This window comes from Cydia strobilella, chromosome 6 (genome assembly GCF_947568885.1).
Source record: "Cydia strobilella chromosome 6, ilCydStro3.1, whole genome shotgun sequence".
NCBI classification, from domain to species: domain Eukaryota; kingdom Metazoa; phylum Arthropoda; class Insecta; order Lepidoptera; family Tortricidae; genus Cydia; species Cydia strobilella.
In genome coordinates this window covers 11,262,674-11,281,016 of record NC_086046.1, presented here as the reverse complement: position 1 = coordinate 11,281,016, position 18,343 = coordinate 11,262,674, and the positions used below count along the sequence as shown (strand labels likewise).

Here is an 18,343-nt window from a genome sequence, read left to right as displayed (position 1 = left end):
GGAGGAAGAAACAGTCGAGTACAAAACCTCGATTTTTGAGATTTTTACGCAGGATTTTTCGCCTAAGCTGCAGTTGTCCTTATCGTACTAATTTTAGGGGCGGGGTCAAGTTTCTAAATACGTACACAGACAGAAAAGTGATGGGCAATAGTCGACATTGAATGTCGATAATCTAGTGATGTGATAAGATCGATAAACCATAACAAAGTCGCGATTTGCCTCTTAGTAGGCGAAGTAAGTAAAGTGAGTATGCACTTTGGCCTCAGGGGATATACTATTTATTATTCCTTGGTTCATACAAAGCTGAGCTGACGCACTAGCTACGAGATTAAGTCCTGGCTACCCCCCAAAAAGGAAGGGGAAAAGTCGGCTTCTGCGGTCCAGTTTGCCTCTATTTCTACCTATCTGTTGATCATGATCTATGAGATCAAATTTGGTATAAATTTTGTGTAAATTAGGGACGGATAATTTATTTTAGAAATAATAGTTTCACATTTTCATACCCAAATCTGAATATATGAACGAAACATTAAAATAAAATAAATATTTAAATGTCGCTCCCAAACAACAAACGTGATTTTTTTGCCGTTTTTTGCGTAATGGTACGAAACCCTTCGTGCGCGAGTCCGACTCGCACTTGGCCGTTTTTTGTTAATAGCTTTTGAACTTTTTTTATGTGGGAATAAATTAACGCTTCGAATACATTTTTCTAAACATCATTCCGAATCCAATAAGATATCATACGTATTTTTAGGAATTAGTATCTCTATTAGTGGCAGCCGTACAAGCCCAATTTCAATGAAAAACCGCAAATCGATGTACAGGTTAGCCGTTTGGCACACGCATACTAAGAGGTCAAAACAAAAATTTTGACCCGCAGTTCCTAAAAAAATCCCTTTTTTTTGTAAATTAAAACAAAAAGAATTAAACAAGTTAAAGGGTTAAAGAGGTATTTCCCGTTGGATATATGGATATTACGTATCATTGTATGATTAATATGTACCGTATCTGCAGTACAGTTCCATAAGTCTCGTAAAATCGGCATTGAAGTAGATTGTGTCACTTTGTATTGAAAAAAAAACTAAATAAAATTATTTTTAAAATTGCTTTTTTGGGGATCGATATGAGGATATCACGTATCATTTGTGGTATATCGTACCAAAAAAATCAGCCATATCGTAACTGGAGGAGCCCAAACTTGGTATGATTTGAAAATTCTTTTTGTTTCAATTTAAGAAAAACCGGCCAAGTGCGAGTCGGACTCGCGTTCCAAGGGTTCTGTACATTACAAAATTTAAACAATGTATTTTTTATATGAAACGTGAGTGAAATGTCTTTAAAAAACCCGTAGGGGTCGGATCAAAAACTAAGTAATTAAGTCCGACTCACGCTTGACTGCAATTTCCAATAGGTTTTCCTGTAATCTTTTGGTAAAGATCTATTTTGCGTATTTTTTTTTTAAATTTTAGACCCAGTAGTTTCGGAGATAAAGGGGGGGAATGGTCATTTTTTGCCTATTTTCTTGAATAACTTCTAAATTGCTTATCCTAAATTATAAAAAAAATGTATTACAGATTCTCACAATGAGCTCTTTCATTTGATATATAACACGATATAGTTTGAAATACTTTATTTTTAATTTTCTCATTTACCCCCCAAAAGTGGCCTCCATGTTTAAAATTCATTTGTTTACGTTACATGTCCGTCTTTGGGTCACAAACTTACATATGTATACCAAATTTCACCTTAATTGGTCCAGTAGTTTCGGAGAAAATAGGCTGTGACAGACGGACACACAGACAGACAGACGCACGATCCTAGGGTTCCGTTTTTCCTTTTGAGGTACGGAACCCTAAAACTGGCTGAAATGTAATGTGGTATATTTTCAGAATCGCTTCAAAAAGCCCTTTCGTATGATAGATAAGAGGAGAATACGATAGGTTTGAAAAAATAAAATTATATAAAAAAAAGGTTTCAGCACTCCCTCCTAAGGGAATTTTTTTAGGAACTGCGGGTCAAAAATTTTGTTTTGACCTCTAGTATACGTGTACCAAACGGGTAACCTGTACATCGATTTGCGGTTTTTTTATGCGAACAGCTTACACTATATTTTTCACCACCTTGAACGTTTTGTAGACTATTGTCCCAAATTGGGGTTTCATATTTATTCTGACCAGAATTAGCTCTTCAAACATTTTTATCAAAATCGGACTCATAAATAAAAAACGGACAATTAATAAAACTGTATAATTACATCAAAGTAAGAAATATCACATGTCACATGTTTCTTTGTTATGATATTTTATCTAACCTGAGGCTATTTTTATCTATTCCACGTAGCCGGAGAGCGGCAAATTTGTTTTTAATCACACTTGCTCGAAAAGATCTTATTCTATGCAGGTGCACTGAAGGGAAAAGGCCTTATTGTTCCCGCGGGAGTTATAGCGCTCTTTTTAAATTAGGTATGTCACTAATTCATACGAACCAAGTAAGTTATAAGTAAAATACTTTGTTGAAAGTCAAGGTATAAGGGAGTTTTACTTTTAAAATACTCACGACTATAATTTAATATTATTGTTTATATTTAAAAACATTTAATTGGATTAATTTAACAGCCGTTATCTTGTATGTTTTTATACAACAATGTTTTCTTGTATGTCCATGTTATGTTATGTTTTTTTACTCTTCTGTACCTCGAAATGTTAATTAGATTGTAGGTTGCAGAAGGATATTGAATTCAGTTACTTAAAATCAAGGAGTTAACCACAATAACAGGGAATAAGCAAACGCTTAGTGGTGGTAGCGAGCGAACGAGTTATAAACGAAGAATAAAGTAAGAAAAGAACTGGGTGGTGTGTGGCGTGGTATGTTGTATGCATAGCTATAGCGTAGCGGGCCGGCCAGCAGAGGCCGGCGAGGAGCGCAAAATGCGTGCGCGTCTATGTGCGTGCACCACACACACTGGGATAGTCCCTCGCTACGCGGTACCGCCCCCGTCAGAGCGACGGCGATATTCAACTTGAAATCTCAAAATTGAACCCGGGCTCACCTCCTGTTGGCTCTTAAGTGATTGTTTTAAATAAACAATTTTTTTCTATTATTATATGCCATAATTTTTAAAGGTTACAATGCTAATTAATTATAGGGTAGGTCCGTTTATGTAACTGTTTTGTGAATTCACTGATACTCATTATTTGACAAATTTATAACTATGCAATGTAACTATATATGTACTCAAAAAAGTCTTCCAAAATAAAAATAATTGATGTTGAGTTGTTATTTTTTTCAATAAAGTATTCGTCATTACGTGAAGTCTACAAAAGCGACGTCTAAAAAATTTCCGAATTGAATTGATGTTTGCATCGTTGACCAATCGTTGACACTAGAAAAAAGTTAGACCAAGACAAGTCTGCAACGATTTTGATAGCACACGCAGTGCAAATATAGTGCAAGTGTTATATTAAACGTCAAACTTCTATGAAATTATGACGTGTAAATAACACTTGCACTGCGTATGCTATCAAAATCGTTGCAGACTTTTCTTGGTCTAACCTAATTGGTTTTTTTTTCATCATGTTTATCAGTATTTTAATCTGTGTATTATATTGACAATGTATTAACATGATATTGACAATTGTGACATTTGGGCTTCTGCCATGTGCCATGTATTTGAATTTAATGCTAATGAACTTGTAAAGATCTTTGGTTTCTAATTAGTATTTTTACTTAGGTAGATACTTTAGGTTAAGGGAACATGTTCCGTATAATTAAGGTTCCCGAGAATGCGTTAAAATGTAAGTATAAGTATAAGTTAGCCAAATTGGAGCAGGAGTTCAAGTTAGTCTGAGAAAAAAATACATTATAGATACACATATCGTGTTTTGCTTATGTATATCTTGCACTGCGTCCGGCCAATGTTGTCGGAGCTTGTAGTCAACTCTTGCAATATTCGAATGGCAAGCAGATTTCGTTTTCGTGGTAGCCCCCTGGTTTGAACAGTTGCAGCAACACCGTTTAGGTTTTTTTTTATATCTGTCGCGATAAAGCAGGAAGTAAACGTACGAGATTGTATGCTCACAGATTCCAGGGGCTTGTCTGTGACACTCCAAGAACCAGAGAAGCCGTCAGTCAAAACATCGGTGCCGGGGCCCAAATCTCAGTTGTTGTTTACTGAACTGAACAGTATACAGGTATTGCCCTCATCTATTACCCATTCAAATATTTGTCAGCTAATGAAAATGAAATGAAAATGAAATGAAAAAATTTAATTAGTGTATTTTTTTAATACCACGTCGGTTGCAAACAAGCATACGGTCCGCCTTATGGTAAGCAGTCACCGTAGCCTATGAACGCCAGCAACTCCAGAGATGTTACATGCGCGTTGCCGACCCTTTAAGAACCTGTACACTCCTTTTCTATACTGTAGCCTCTCGGGAAAACCTCAGCAGGGAGCTCATGCCACAGCCGGAGCGTTCGCAGTATAGCGGGGTATGTCGCGATTTAATACAAGTTTCCTTCTAATAAATATTTTCTAATATTAAATAAATACCTATTTTTGCTGTAAGGAATAAATCCCATCAGGATTCGATCCCAAACTCATCTCTACCGACTAGGTTAGGGGTCACCAAATGGCGGATCGCGGTCCGGATCCGGACCGGCAACCTATACATTACATTTGCTTACCTATTTAATAAACTCTAGAAACGGACCGCGATGGTCATTTTATTTTCAAAAATTGGACCGCTGTAGAAACTAATTGGTGATCCCTATTCCCTGGACTAGGGCGTTAAGTGAAATTGTACTTTTCAACTACCTATGCAATATACATTTGTAAATTACTAAAAAGTTGAAATTTTTAAATTATTCCATATTTCAGCAAGCTCAATCTGTGCAGCTGTTTGGCGACTACGATAAATGCGCTGGCAATTACTTCGTGGACGTGGACGGGAACGAGTTTCTAGACGTCTTTACCCAAATATCGTCGGTTCCGATAGGATACAACCACCCTGCGTTGCTGGGAGCTTTTGAAGATAAACATGCCCTTGTAAGTACTCGTATTTCGAATGAGTGTCAATTTTATTGGTTGATGCGGAGCGAGACATCGATAGGTGCATAGTGCTGCCTCACTCACACACCACACCGGAGCGACGTACGGATCCGTATCAGTATGACAACCATGTTAACCCTCGTGTGTATTGGAAACATATAGGTAAAATTTTCTAATATTTACTTATACAATTTCGGTCAGGGACTAGCACTCTAAAAGTGACTTTTTATTTGCAAATCGCGAGAACATTGTTCGGGATGAACTAGTAACTTGATACCTACTTAGTCTGGCAAACACAACTTGCCAGTCAGTAAGAACCAGGAAAATTATACTCATTCCTTTCTTTTAGGTGGTATTACTAGCGTAAGACAAATAGACAGTATGATTCTCTCTGTCTATGTTTGAAATGAGATAGTCTGGGCCAAACTATAGCTTACGTTTATTAATCTTTACAGAAATCCCTTATCAATCGGCCAGCGCTCTTAGTGTTTCCACCCGCCGACTGGCCATCGAAGCTCAAGCGTGTGTTGCTAGCTTTTGCGCCGCGCTGCATGAACCACGTGTACACGATGATGTGCGGTGCCTGCTCCCTCGAGAACGCGTACAAGTGCGCCTTCTTCTCGTACCGCACCAAGCAACGCGGGGGGCAGGTGGACTTCTCGCCTGTGGAAACGGTGTCCTGCATGTTAAACCAACCCCCGGGGTCGCCGGACTTGGCCATCATGTCTTTTTGGGTAGATTTAATTATTCAATAGTGGGTGTCCAGAGTAGTTCAGACGGGATTTTTTTTTGCCAATCTGCTTAAGTTGATAATTTAATCAGGTGGTGTGAACGCAAAATGAAATTGTCTCACTTGATTCATTGACCGATAAATCAGGAGGCTCAGACGCAAAAATGCCAATTTTCGACGCAGGTATTTATGCGCGTTTGGAGGCACCATAAATCTAAAATTGATGCAAAAAAAAAATCTGATCAAATTGTCAACTTGATAATCCTGCATTGACGGCCCTCTACCTCCCATTACATTTAGGTAGCATCATATATCATTCGTCATTGCGCCTCATTGCATACATGTAGGTACCTAATAGTCGAGTTTAATCAAATATATCTAGCTGTAACATTTCTACATTTCCCGGCTAGTTTTAAACTTTCAGGGATGTTTCCATGGTCGCGCCTTCGGAGCCTTGTCCACCACGAGATCGAAACCTATACATAAAGTAGATTGCCCGGCCTTCGATTGGCCCGTGGCCCCGTTCCCGAGATACAAATACCCACTTCATGAGAATGAATCCTACAACTGTCAGGAAGACCAAAGGTAATGCTTTCATAGCATTCATAATTAAGATAATAGTTATTTGTGTAACGAGAACAAAGTTAGTTTTTGCTTTGAGTGCTGATTCTAATTCAAAATTTTGAGCATATATAGCGAGTGACTATAACACGAGGTGCAAAAAAACTTTGGCCTCGTGTGGCACATACAACTTTTCACTTTAGCAGTGAGATTAGACTACATTAGAGAGTAAAATAAAATATGAAAGGAAGTTCCCCTAAATACCTACATATAATTTCACAAAAAAACAGTTACAGTCCCGCTTTTCCTGGATAAGTATGTACACAAATAAGATAAGGAACAAATTTCTATGATAAGTACAAAAATAAAATGCCCGTACCAGGATCCGAACGTGCGACCTCCTGCTTCGTAGGCAGGGTCACTACCGACTAGGCTAGGAGACCGTTAAATTAGCTCTGTCAAAGATCCTTGGTAAAATCACGTAAAAATTTATTACTTAGGTATTTTAAATATTAGGGGCACCTAATTCGTATTCATTTTAGTAGGTAAGTATAATTTAAAAAACATGCCAGTTACAAATGTTCAATCCATTTAAATGTTAATTTTAGTTGTTTATGTTACATAGATGCCTTGCCCAAGTAGCGTGCATCATAGAAGAGCGCCTAAAATGCTGTAGGCCGGTGGCGGGCGTAGTTGTGGAGCCGATACAGTCTGAAGGAGGAGACAACGAAGCGTCCCCGGAGTTCTTCCAGAGGCTTCAGCAGATCTGCAAGCAAGTAAGTTATAGTCACAGTTAATGATTCAGTGAGCCAGGTGAGCCACTTCTTTTTTCAATTTTATCTTATTGCGCCTGTAATGCGACTCGTGAGAATATACTCAGTGAATGTGCAAATAATATTCTGTGTATACATATACACAGAATATGTTTTGCACATTGTCTCAATCTACTCATAGTATAATCAGTTCCTCTTTGTTTTAATTACTTTACAAAACGATTAAAAATGCTTGTGGTTGTCAGACGGAAGTAGCTCTCATCGTAGACGAGGTTCAAACCGGGTGCGGGCCGACGGGCAAGATGTGGGGGCACGAGCACTTCGACCTGCCCTCACCCCCGGACTTAGTCACGTTCAGTAAGAAAATGCTCACAGGCGGGTTTTTTACGTCTTCGGAGTTCAAGTAAGTGGTCTTACTTTATAATTAACACCCGACAGCCCAGATAATGTTTTATGTAATTTTTCTGCTTTTTGCACCAGCCGTGCATATAGTTAGTGTGCGAAGTTCATTCTTTGTCTGATAAATATATAGGATACCTACCAGGATATAAATTATATAATTATGCGCTGAGCGAGGGTATGTATCTGCAGTGATTCTATTGGTTCTTAACAAACCCATTCCTCACTACGCATCCTCTAGTCTCGCACATTTCGCATCTCTGTTGGAAACACAAACTAAATTGGTGTGAAGTGTGAATATCGAGAACTTATTCTCGATTTAGGCGATAAGTTGACAGATTCTCTAATCCTATAGTAAAATAATTCAATGCCAATACTTGAGTGACGCCCTTATAGATATTAGAATGAGAACAATGTCAACTGATAACATAGTAAACCTACTAGAATGTAATTAGCATAGTTTCGGTGAGAGAACAATATGGCCAAAGTCAAAGATCGAAAATGTTAACAAAAAAACAATGAATTTGGCATTTTAAAAGTATAAATATAATGTTCTAATGCTAGTTCCATGCGTTTTTGTCCTTATTAGGTACAAGTTTATTGTTTAAAAAAAAATCATACAAAATTTAACCCCCCCATTTCACGCTCTTAAGGGTTGATTTTCTAAAATTTTATTTAATTATAAACTTAAAGCTAGGAATTATTATCGAATTATATTGAATTTAATTCAATAATAATTGAATTTAATCGATGTTGAAAATTTCAGCGCTATATCTTCAGTGGTGTGGTGGTGTATGATAATATGTCGGAAAGTAAGTTGAATAATATAGTTTTATTAGGTGAATGTGCGAGATATTATGAAATAATTGTCTTTAATTCAAACTCATGTAAATTCCTTAACTACTGAAAAATTGAAAATATAAATCTGTTTTTTTTAAACATCTATTAAATACAATAGGTTTAAGTTTATAACAAAATAAAATGTTATAAAAATCAACCGTTAAGGGGGTAAAATGGAAGGGTTAGATTTTGTATGAAAAAAAACGAAAACAACAAATTGGTCGCAAAAAAGGGCAAAAACGCATAGAGCAAGAAATAGCACACTATGTCCATGCTTTAAAATGGCAAATTCAGTGTATTTTTTAAACATTTTTAATCTTTGTCTTTGGCCATTAATTCAATTTCTATGGAAATCGTCACCGCCACGCGCTACAAATATATTTTTTTGACAAAAAAAAATGTATGAGTGCCTATTTTATTGTGATACTTTCCAGAATAAATAATAAATGGGCTAAATTGTCAAATTTTTTATAAAATGAAAATCACCACACTGTCTGTAAAGGCCAAAATTGTCACATAAAAATAAATGTTATATTAATTTTTTGTCCAAAAATATATTTTTTTTGTATGAAAAGGTAAAACGATTAATTCAAAAATGAATTCCTCGTCCCTAAATTATACGAAAATGATGTATAACTTGCCCTAGTTGCTAAGAGCAGATAGAAATTTAGCACAGATTGGACCTGGGGAGTCGACCCTTTCCCCCCTTTTGTGGGGGGCTTGCACGGTACGATCTCGTGGCTACTGGGCCAAATCAGCTTTTAATGACCTAAGGAACAATCGTGCCAAGCGGCATCGCCTGAGCAAAAAAGTGCATAGATACCTCTTCATACATTTTTGCAGTTACTTACCCCAGTAAGTTAAGTACTGTATTAATAGTAGATTGTTAACCAAGGGATGAAAGGCACTCATTTCTGCCGAGGTAGTTTGTCGCTCGAACGCAGTGAGAGCGCCAATAGTCCGAGGCTGAAATGATGCCTTTCACCCGAGTTAAAACACTCTACTTTTAATTTCGAATACGAGAAAAGTAAACGGCATGTGGTTTTTTAAAAAACGTAACTAAGTATAAATGTTTTTAGTATGTATTGAGTTCAATTAACAATTTAGGCAAAAGTATCGTTATTTATGGAATGGGGAGTTAAATATCAGAAAGGAAATTGTATAACAAATTTTAATTGCTTATCTTAAATAATCAAAAAAAACGTACTTGGAACGTTGGAATGCTCCCGTGCTGAAACGTATCATTTTCTGCACACCTTTTAGAACAACAATGACCCTCTTTCAGAGCATGAGAAATAAAAATATTATAATGCTTTAATTAAAGTTGTGGTCTATTTTAGGCCTGCGCAGGGTTACAGAATTTTCAATACCTGGAGCGGAGACCCTGGAAAGTTGATCCTTCTGGACCAAGTACTTCGCGTCATTGAGCAAGAGCAGCTATTAAACAACGTTCAGAAAACTGGAAAAATTTTGAAAGATGGTTTACATGAACTCGAGAAAGAATTTTCCAACACGATAGGGAGAGTACGCGGCCGAGGCACGTTCTTAGCATTCTGTTCCCCTAGTGCTACAGTGAGGGACAAAATTAATAACAATTTAAAGAGAAATGGTAAGCTTTTTCGCTATATATATTTCACTTCGGGCGCGCTCGGCTGATGACTGGCTGACTGCTCCGAGCATAGGTACGAGGGTTGATCCGTATGCACCACCCCTAACCCTCTTACAATGAAACTACATTCAAGATTTATATTTTATATTTCTACATAGTCTCCCTCAACACTAATACACTTATTCCATCGGTTCTCCAGCATTTCAATAGCCTCCTGAAAAAAAATTGTCCGAGCTCTGAAAACCACTCCTCCACAACAGATATCACCTCTTGATTGTCCAAAAAAAATTTTCTACTTAAAAATTCCTTTAATTTTGGGAATAGCCTGTAGTCGCTGGGGGCCAAGTCAGGCGAATACGGTGGGTGCTCCACCAATTCGAAGCCTGCTTGGTGTATGGCAGCCTTAGCAACACAGGACGTATGGACGGGAGCATTGTCTTGGTGGAAGAGTACGCCACTTGTCAACTTGCCCCGGCGTTTCTCTTTAATAGCCTCTCGCAATTTTAGAATTAAGTTTGCATAATAGGCCCCTGTAATAGTCTCTCCCTTTTTCAAATAGTCAGTCAGGATTATTCCTTGAGCATCCCAAAATACAGACAGCATAACCTTTCCTGCAGACGATGCCACTTTAAATTTACGTGGTGGCGGAGAACCACTGTGTTTCCACTGTTTACTTTGAACTTTAGTTTCGGGATCATAGTGATGTACCCAAGACTCGTTCATGGTTACGTATCTATGGAGAAAATTATCTTTATTCTCTAAAACGCATTGTCTCCATATGAAATTCGTGGGTTAGGTCATTCAATAACGCCTATTTTCCTTAGTACTCATTTAGATAAAACTTACAAAATTGTTTGACGAACTCTTTATCTGAAGGCTCGAGTTATTTTAAGTTGCGATTAAAAGACTCAATAAAGAAGTCGACACTGGACTCTTGGGACTCGGCTTAAAACTGTTTTTAAAAAACAAGCGCAGTCGCGTAAAAAGAGGTCGATTCTTTTAAATGTAGACTCAAAAGACTACCAACACAACCCTCTACTCTCTAAGTCTAGTCTATAGTAGGTACATAGTTGGCAGGTTTTAACCCCATTGAACATTCAGTGCAGCTGTTGTTTTGTTTCATACTATTCCTTGCTGCAGGTGTTCTGAGCGGCATATGCGGAGAAAAGTCGATCCGCCTGCGCCCCGCGCTCATCTTTCAGGAGAAACACGCTCACATCTACTTGGATATCCTAAGAAAAACATTGAAGGAACTTTAAACGTGCCTATATAGATCTTTTCTAGCGATCTTAATGTAATAAGTACTGTTTTTTTATGCTGACGTATTTTATGATATTATTTTTATTAAGTACTAGCTTTTGCCCGCGACTTCGTCTGCGTGTAGTTAGTAATTTGGGTAGCTTATTTTTATACAATCTCCTTTTTATGGATTCCCCATACAAACTTCCACCCTCCCATTTCACCTCTTAAAGGATGACTTCTGGGATAAAAACTATTACCCTATGTCCTTCCCCGGGACTCAAAACTATCTCTATACCACATACCAAATTTCAACTAAATCGGTTCAGCGCTTTAAGCGTGAAGAGGTAACAGACAGACAAAGACACACTTTCGCATGTATAATATTAGTATGGATTTATTGATTTAAAGATCAATTAACTTGACAACTATTCATATTTTTCACCGTTAGTTTTTAATATACGAGTAAGAAAAGCATTGGTAACAATCTTCTAGGTTTCAAGATTGTGTCGCCAATCTTAAAATACCGGCCAGTCAACAAAGTTTTCAGAGGTAGGACTACAACTTCCGGTTTTGTTATAATTTTCGCAAACATAAAGAAGTCCAAAATTCTGTAGGTATATTTGAAATACACTATACATATAGGTAATCTATCTATCTATATAAGCATATGGTCAGTTTTAAACATGTCAGTAGATTAGTGTATAAAGATGTAATTCATTAAATATTATTTTAAATAAAGCTTGATTAATTTTACAATAGTTGTATGTATTATATTATAATATAGGTAAGCATAGTACTAAAACAGCAATCTTCTCTAATAAAGGGCCTCTGTGTGTTGAATCTATATCTCCACGCACGCTTATGAAATGACCGGGATGAATATACCCGTGAGTTTTTAAACGGAGAGACAACTAATAATAATAAGGTTAAAACAGTAATTGTAGGGTATTAGTTTCGTTTATTTTCATGGTTTATGTCTATCATAGTACCTAAATTAAGCGTATCTGTCCAAAGTAATCCTAATCCATAACATAAATAACACTTTCATAACTTAATTTAATTGACATAACAGTGAAATACAAGCATGATGTGAACATCAAACACCGGCCAAGTGCAAGTCAGACTCGCGCACGAAGGGTTCCATACCATTACGGAAAAAAACAGCAAAAAAATCACGTTTGTTGTATGGGAGCCCCATTTAAATATTTATATTATTCTCGGCAACAGAAATACATCATCTGTGAAAATTTCAACTGTCTAGCTATCACGGTTCATGAGATACAGCCTGGTGACAGACAGACAGACGGACGGACAGACGGACAGCGGAGTCTTAGTAATAGGGTCCCGTTTTTACCCTTTGGGTACGGAACCCTAAAAATACATAATAATTATAAATAAACTCCACCGCTACAAATATAACGACTGACTGCCAAAGTATACTGAGACTGAGTAGCATACAATATTATGACACCTGTATAATACAGCAATACCTCGCAATACCGGCGGTATTGCTCATTCCGGTCGTGGCTATTCCCACAGAACGGACCGGTTACGTTATCACTATACTTAATGCTAATGAAAAAAAATACTAATACATAAAAAGCTATAAAACGTGTTCATTACGAGGCAGTTATTATAAGTCAATGACAAATCCAAATGAGGAACCTAAAAGACAATCACGCGGCGGTGACTCAGACAACACGTCAATGCTCCGGCGCAAGGGCCGGCGCGGGCGCATGCGTGGTCGGACATGCAACCTGCTCACATGGCGCATTTGGTAGTTTTCAAAGGCTCGTAAAAATGATTTCTTAATTATTACGATCCAGATATAAATTTATACGTCGAGTACCTATTATTTTCGGGCATTTCTTTGTAAAGCATTTATAAACGATAAGGTGATTAGTTGTTTTTTTTTCGCGTTAGGACCTCTCTTGGTGCGAAATAGTTAAGTATTTGCAAGAAAGACGCAAACTTTGTTTTTACTGCGGTTGCTGTTTTTGTGACCCGAGCTACGAACTAGCTAAAGAGTCCATACTAAATAGAACCACGATAGTAGCGAGTGGTTAACGCGAAAGGATTTTTTCTTAGTTAGTTTTTTGTTAGAACTGCTTATGCGTTTCTAATCTGCTAATAGTTTTTTTATCTTGTTGAATCGATAAACGGTTATAAGTCATGGTTCATGGTACGTATTAGTACGAAACAAAGAGGATTATAGAGCGATCTGCGGTACTGTCATAGTAAATTTTGTAGCCACAGTAAATTCACTGCCATCTATCGACAGTATCGACACACGATTAAAACTAAAAATAAAAATACATACTTATCAAAAAATGTATTTATATATTGATAAATGATTTTTTTTGTCAGTAATTTTCATTCTTTTTCATGTTCTTCTAGTCGATCATCTCACTATAGTCAATATTCGGGATATTATCTTAGTTAGTGACTACGGAAACCTACACGGCTACACTGAACGAACGTGGCCTGACTTACGCTGCGTCTTACGGAAGCGAACAACTCGCGAACGCGAAGGATGCGGCGCGGCGCGGCTCGGTGGGCCCACGGCGTTCGCGTTTCCAATGAGATCGCCCATCGCCCACGTAGGACACTTCTATAGGTATCATGAATCTAGTATAAAACTGGATTAGGCATGAGTGGCGGGGGGGGGGGACCTATCAGAACGGGATAGTCTTGTGTATCTTTCTGTAGGAGTAGCAGAGAAAGATTGTTACAGTGTCACATTTTTTTAAATTCCCCACCGTAAATTTGTATGGTTTATGGTGGGCTACAAATCGACTCCACCAATCATATTGTCGCATTGCGTATGTTCTGTCCCTCACGGGCGCAAGCGGTAGGCCACTTCTATAGGATCCTACCTTCTATGATAGAGGTTCTTTTACTCTATGGATTGAGTCACCCCGCGCCGCATCGCTACGCTTCGCGTTCGCGTGTTGTTCGCCTATGTAGTACGCTGCGTTATTCCTTGCCCATTTTTAGGGTTCCGTAGTCATAGATAGTCTCGTCATGTTCGTCTGTCTGTCTGCCCGCCCAAGGCTTTGCTTCGTGATCGTTCGTTGGTACTAGACATCTTTATTTTAGCATGGATGTGTCTAATATAAATCAACCATGCCGACCATGACTTTGACTTGACTTTGACTTTGAAAGTGGTAAGGTCAACCCTCCGGTTCGGTAATGGGGTCACCGTTTTTTTATTTTTTATTTTATACTCTCCTTTAACCATAAGTAATGAAATATTTAATTAGTGTAGGTATAGAAATATTCTTTTACTGTGTGCTTTCTATAACTCTTTGCCAAGATAATTAGTGAAGTAACTTGAATGGTGAAGTAAATATGTTTAAAAAAACGGAAAGCTTGACGGCCTAGTTGGGCAAATTGCGTCTTTTTAAAATAACTTATAAACAATTATGATAAGACTTTTCAAACCTCATGAAACGTGTTCATAATACAATCGTTTAGAAGGTATAATAACGATTAATAGGATGGGCCAAAACAGCAATTAACAACATCAAGTAGAAAATAATATAATTTGGGTAAATGCGTCACTTATTTGTGACGCATTTATCCAAACCTAATTTCCAGATGTTGTAAACCTAGAACTTAGTGGCCGAGTGGTCTAGTGGTCAGGACGTTAGCCGCGTAAGCTGAAGACGCGGGTTATATTCCCGCCTTGGCCACCGGTGGGCTTGGTCACTTTTTTCTTTAGTGTATGTTATCTATTTCAGCTTACAAGAAAAAGGTCGTTACCCACTGACATTGGGGCAAATGCTTTACATAGATGCAATTACCTCAACATTATTGACGCATTTTGCCAACTTAAGAACATATCCTCCAGGAATTTGACATGGATTTTTTTCCAAAACAGAAGTACCTATTATTAATACAAATTGTGATTGGCATGTCTCAGTTAATTAATATTGAGCACATTTATTACTAAATATTACCAAATATCTAAAGAAAAACAAGGATGTAAACGGATTTTGTTGACTTAACTCGTACATCATACACCGTGTAGGTCTGGGGTGAAACTTAGTCTCATAACTTTTAAGAAAAAAAACCCGACTTCAATGGGGGATGTCGCTGAAAGTTTACTTATTGTTGATGGTGCACTCTTAGATTCCAGACAATGAAATGAAATAGACAGCATATTTTGCGTAATTATCCTAATCCATCTTTTGACTAATTTTGCCTAATTGCCTAATTATTATAATATTGCCTAATAATGTAGAAAAGGAGGTAAAACCACCCACTTTTCTAGTAGCATTTCGTTTTTGTAAGGGTCGCAGTTCTAACCTAACCTACTTTTCTGATAGCATTTCTTTTCTGTAAGGGTCACAGTTCTAACCTAACCTAACCCACTTTTCTAGTAGCATTTCCGGGTCCGGGTCTGGGTCCGGATCCGAGTCCGGGTCCGTGTCCGGCTGTCCGGGTCCAAGTTTGGGTCAGAGTTCGGTCCGGGTCCGAGTTGGGGTCCATGTTCAGAACCGGGTCCGGGTCAGAGTCCGGGTCCAAGTTTAGGTCTGGGTCCATAAGGAAGAAAACAAATCGCCAAACGTGAACTATGTGTCATTGAAGAGTTCCATTCTGATCATCATCAGCAGTTCGACTTCATCAAATGTCACTTTTTAAAATGGAAGTGCTGGATTTGTTTATAAAAATACAAAAATCACTATATGTATGCCTTTCACATTTGAGGAGTTCCGTCGATTCCTCATGGATCCCATCATCAGAACTCGAGCTTGACAAAAATGTTTCTTGAAAACCTAACTTGCTTAACAAACATAACGAAGAGGCCAAATCGCCAAACGTGAACTATGCGTCATTGAAGAGTTCCGTTCTGATCATCATCAGCAGTTCCACTTCATCAAATGTCACTTTTTAAAATGGAAATGCTGGATTTGTTGATAAAAATACAAAAATCACTATATGTATGCCTTTCACATTTGAGGAGTTCCCTCGATTCCTCATGGATCCCATCATCAGAACTCGAGCTTGACAAAAATGTTTCTTGAAAACCTAACTTGCTTAACAAACATAACGAAGAGGACAAATCGCCAAACGTGAACTATGCGTCATTGAAGAGTTCCGTTCTGATCATCATCAGCAGTTCCACTTCATCAAATGTCACTTTTTTAAATGTAAGTGCTTGATTTGTTGATGAAAATACTAAAATCACTATATGTAAGCCTTTAACATTTGAGGAGTTCCCTCGATTCCTCATGGATCCCATCATCAGAACTACGTTTTGACAAAAACGGGACCAATCTGTATGTATATACTTACAATCAAAAAACGAATTTTCAAAATCGGTCCAGAAATGACGGAGTTATGGAGTAACAAACATAAAAAAAAAAAAAAAAAAAAAAAAAAAACAACCGAATTGATAACCTCCTCCTTTTGAAATCTTGAAGTCGGTTAATAATAGCCAACTATTTGAATACGATTTGGTAAAACGCCCTCTATGTTACATGTTGCCCTCCAAGTAGTTTACTTACCTTTATATCACCAAAGATAGATATAACTCCGTAATAGATGGATACAGTCTAAGCAAAAAACGTGCCTCGAAAAAAAAAAAATTGATTCTCGTTCAGAGGGCGCTACTAGCTTTGGCCTACTGTCGTATAGATGGCGTTGACGGTTTCGTTTGTTATTTAACAATTTTAACGCATATCAGTGAAAGGACATGGGTCAAAATCATAAAAATAATTAATGCAAATAAAAAAATCATTTATCCATATTTAAATAAATTTTATCGTATTTTTATAAATATTTATTTTTAGTTTTAAAGTGTGTCGACAGATGGCAGTGAATTTACTGGGGTTACAAAATTTACTATGACAGTACCGCTCTATGATATCACATATTTAAATACATTTTATCGTATTTTTATAAATATTTATTTTTAGTTTTAAAGTGTGTCGACAGATGGCAGTGAATTTACTGGGGTTACAAAATTTACTATGACAGTACCGCTCTATGATATCACTAAATGGCAGGAGCTGTAGTAACTAACGTTGTTTAAAAATTAACTTAAAAGGACGCAATAACCCCAAAGTGGCAATAAACCCGGTTGATCTTAAAATAAAAATAAGAAAAATCATTTTTTTATAGTACCTCCCGTAAACGTTTTTTTTTTTGCTTCAACCCTAATAGCAATGAGGATATAATCTAATAGGTAGATTAATAATATAGCGAATAATGATCAGTTAAACCGTTTTTAAGTTATCGCAAAAAGTCTTCTCTTTTGTGATGTACGGGTATAACTAACAGAACCCTACACTGACCATGGCCCGACATGTTCTATAATAAAATGACTTTAGTCAAATAAATAAACCATATCCAATTTCTACAACTCGTTTAAACTGATTTTATTTCATTCAAACGTTGGCAATAAAAAGTGTCTAACGTAATTGAAAGTAGTAGCTATTTTTGAATTGAATGTAAAATGTTAGAGAGGCAGTGGCGATTCTTGTATAATTTTTATAACCTTAAGCGAGGTTTGGACTAGCAAGAACTTGCATGCAATTTACGTTACATTCAGATACTGCAATATAATGAAAATTGCATGCAAATTCTTGCTAGTCTAAACCTCGCTTTAGTGTAGGTATCTAATGTTAAACAAATTAACTTAATGGCTTCAGAAAGTAGTATGATGAGAGCGAGTACGATTTCGTGCAAACAACAAGTTCCACTGCGGAAGTCTACTTAGTGACTCATAGAACATAGAATAATTTGCGGCTGCGCCATTGCAGGTATGATTTGTGGGTATGAGACACCTGGATTGATATTTACAATACTTATTACGTCTTTCCTAAACAACCAGTATAAATTTTATCTCCAGTTATATGTACCATACAAAGGCACATAACAATACGTAGAAACGAAACGTTTTGGTTGTATATGGCAACCCCGCAGCTGCTAACCCGGCTCGGGCCTCTTTCTTGTTTAACATGTAACCTATAAGTACATTGTATTTGAAAGTGCATAGAAATAAAGTATATTCATGTTATTGAACCCATAGTTTCAATCAAACATATATTAGTGGCTACTATACTGGGGCCTGGGGGTCAAGTACTTAATGGGCACGCGCTCTTCAGTCGAATCCAAATGGTTCGTGAATGCAT

The 18,343-nt window shown here is 37.3% G+C and overlaps 2 protein-coding genes across 2 annotated transcripts in view; both read left to right on the top strand.

Moving 5' to 3' along the window:
• Nucleotides 1-18,343, top strand: part of LOC134742113 (uncharacterized) — a 106,423-nt gene that overhangs the window by 22,272 nt on the left and 65,808 nt on the right. The gene's annotated exons all lie outside the window — the stretch shown is intronic.
• On the top strand, nt 3,755-11,295 carry LOC134742331 (4-aminobutyrate aminotransferase, mitochondrial-like). Its single transcript, XM_063675379.1, has 9 exons — nt 3,755-3,794; nt 4,081-4,190; nt 4,877-5,044; nt 5,503-5,781; nt 6,202-6,362; nt 6,964-7,114; nt 7,357-7,514; nt 9,691-9,959; nt 11,100-11,295. The coding sequence occupies exons 1-9, from the start codon at nt 3,755-3,757 to the stop codon at nt 11,216-11,218; spliced, it is 1,455 nt and encodes a 484-aa protein (XP_063531449.1). The 3' UTR covers nt 11,219-11,295.

What these genes read in the sequence shown, in the direction of transcription:
- LOC134742331 (XM_063675379.1), top strand. Translation starts at nt 3,755, where the DNA reads ATGTTCCGTATAATTAAGGTTCCCGAGAATGCGTTAAAAT. An exon ending in TGGCCATCATGTCTTTTTGG is followed by an intron (nt 5,782 to 6,201) that starts GTAGATTTAATT and finishes TTAAACTTTCAG; the next exon opens with GGATGTTTCCATGGTCGCGC. An exon ending in TAACAATTTAAAGAGAAATG is followed by an intron (nt 9,960 to 11,099) that starts GTAAGCTTTTTC and finishes TCCTTGCTGCAG; the next exon opens with GTGTTCTGAGCGGCATATGC.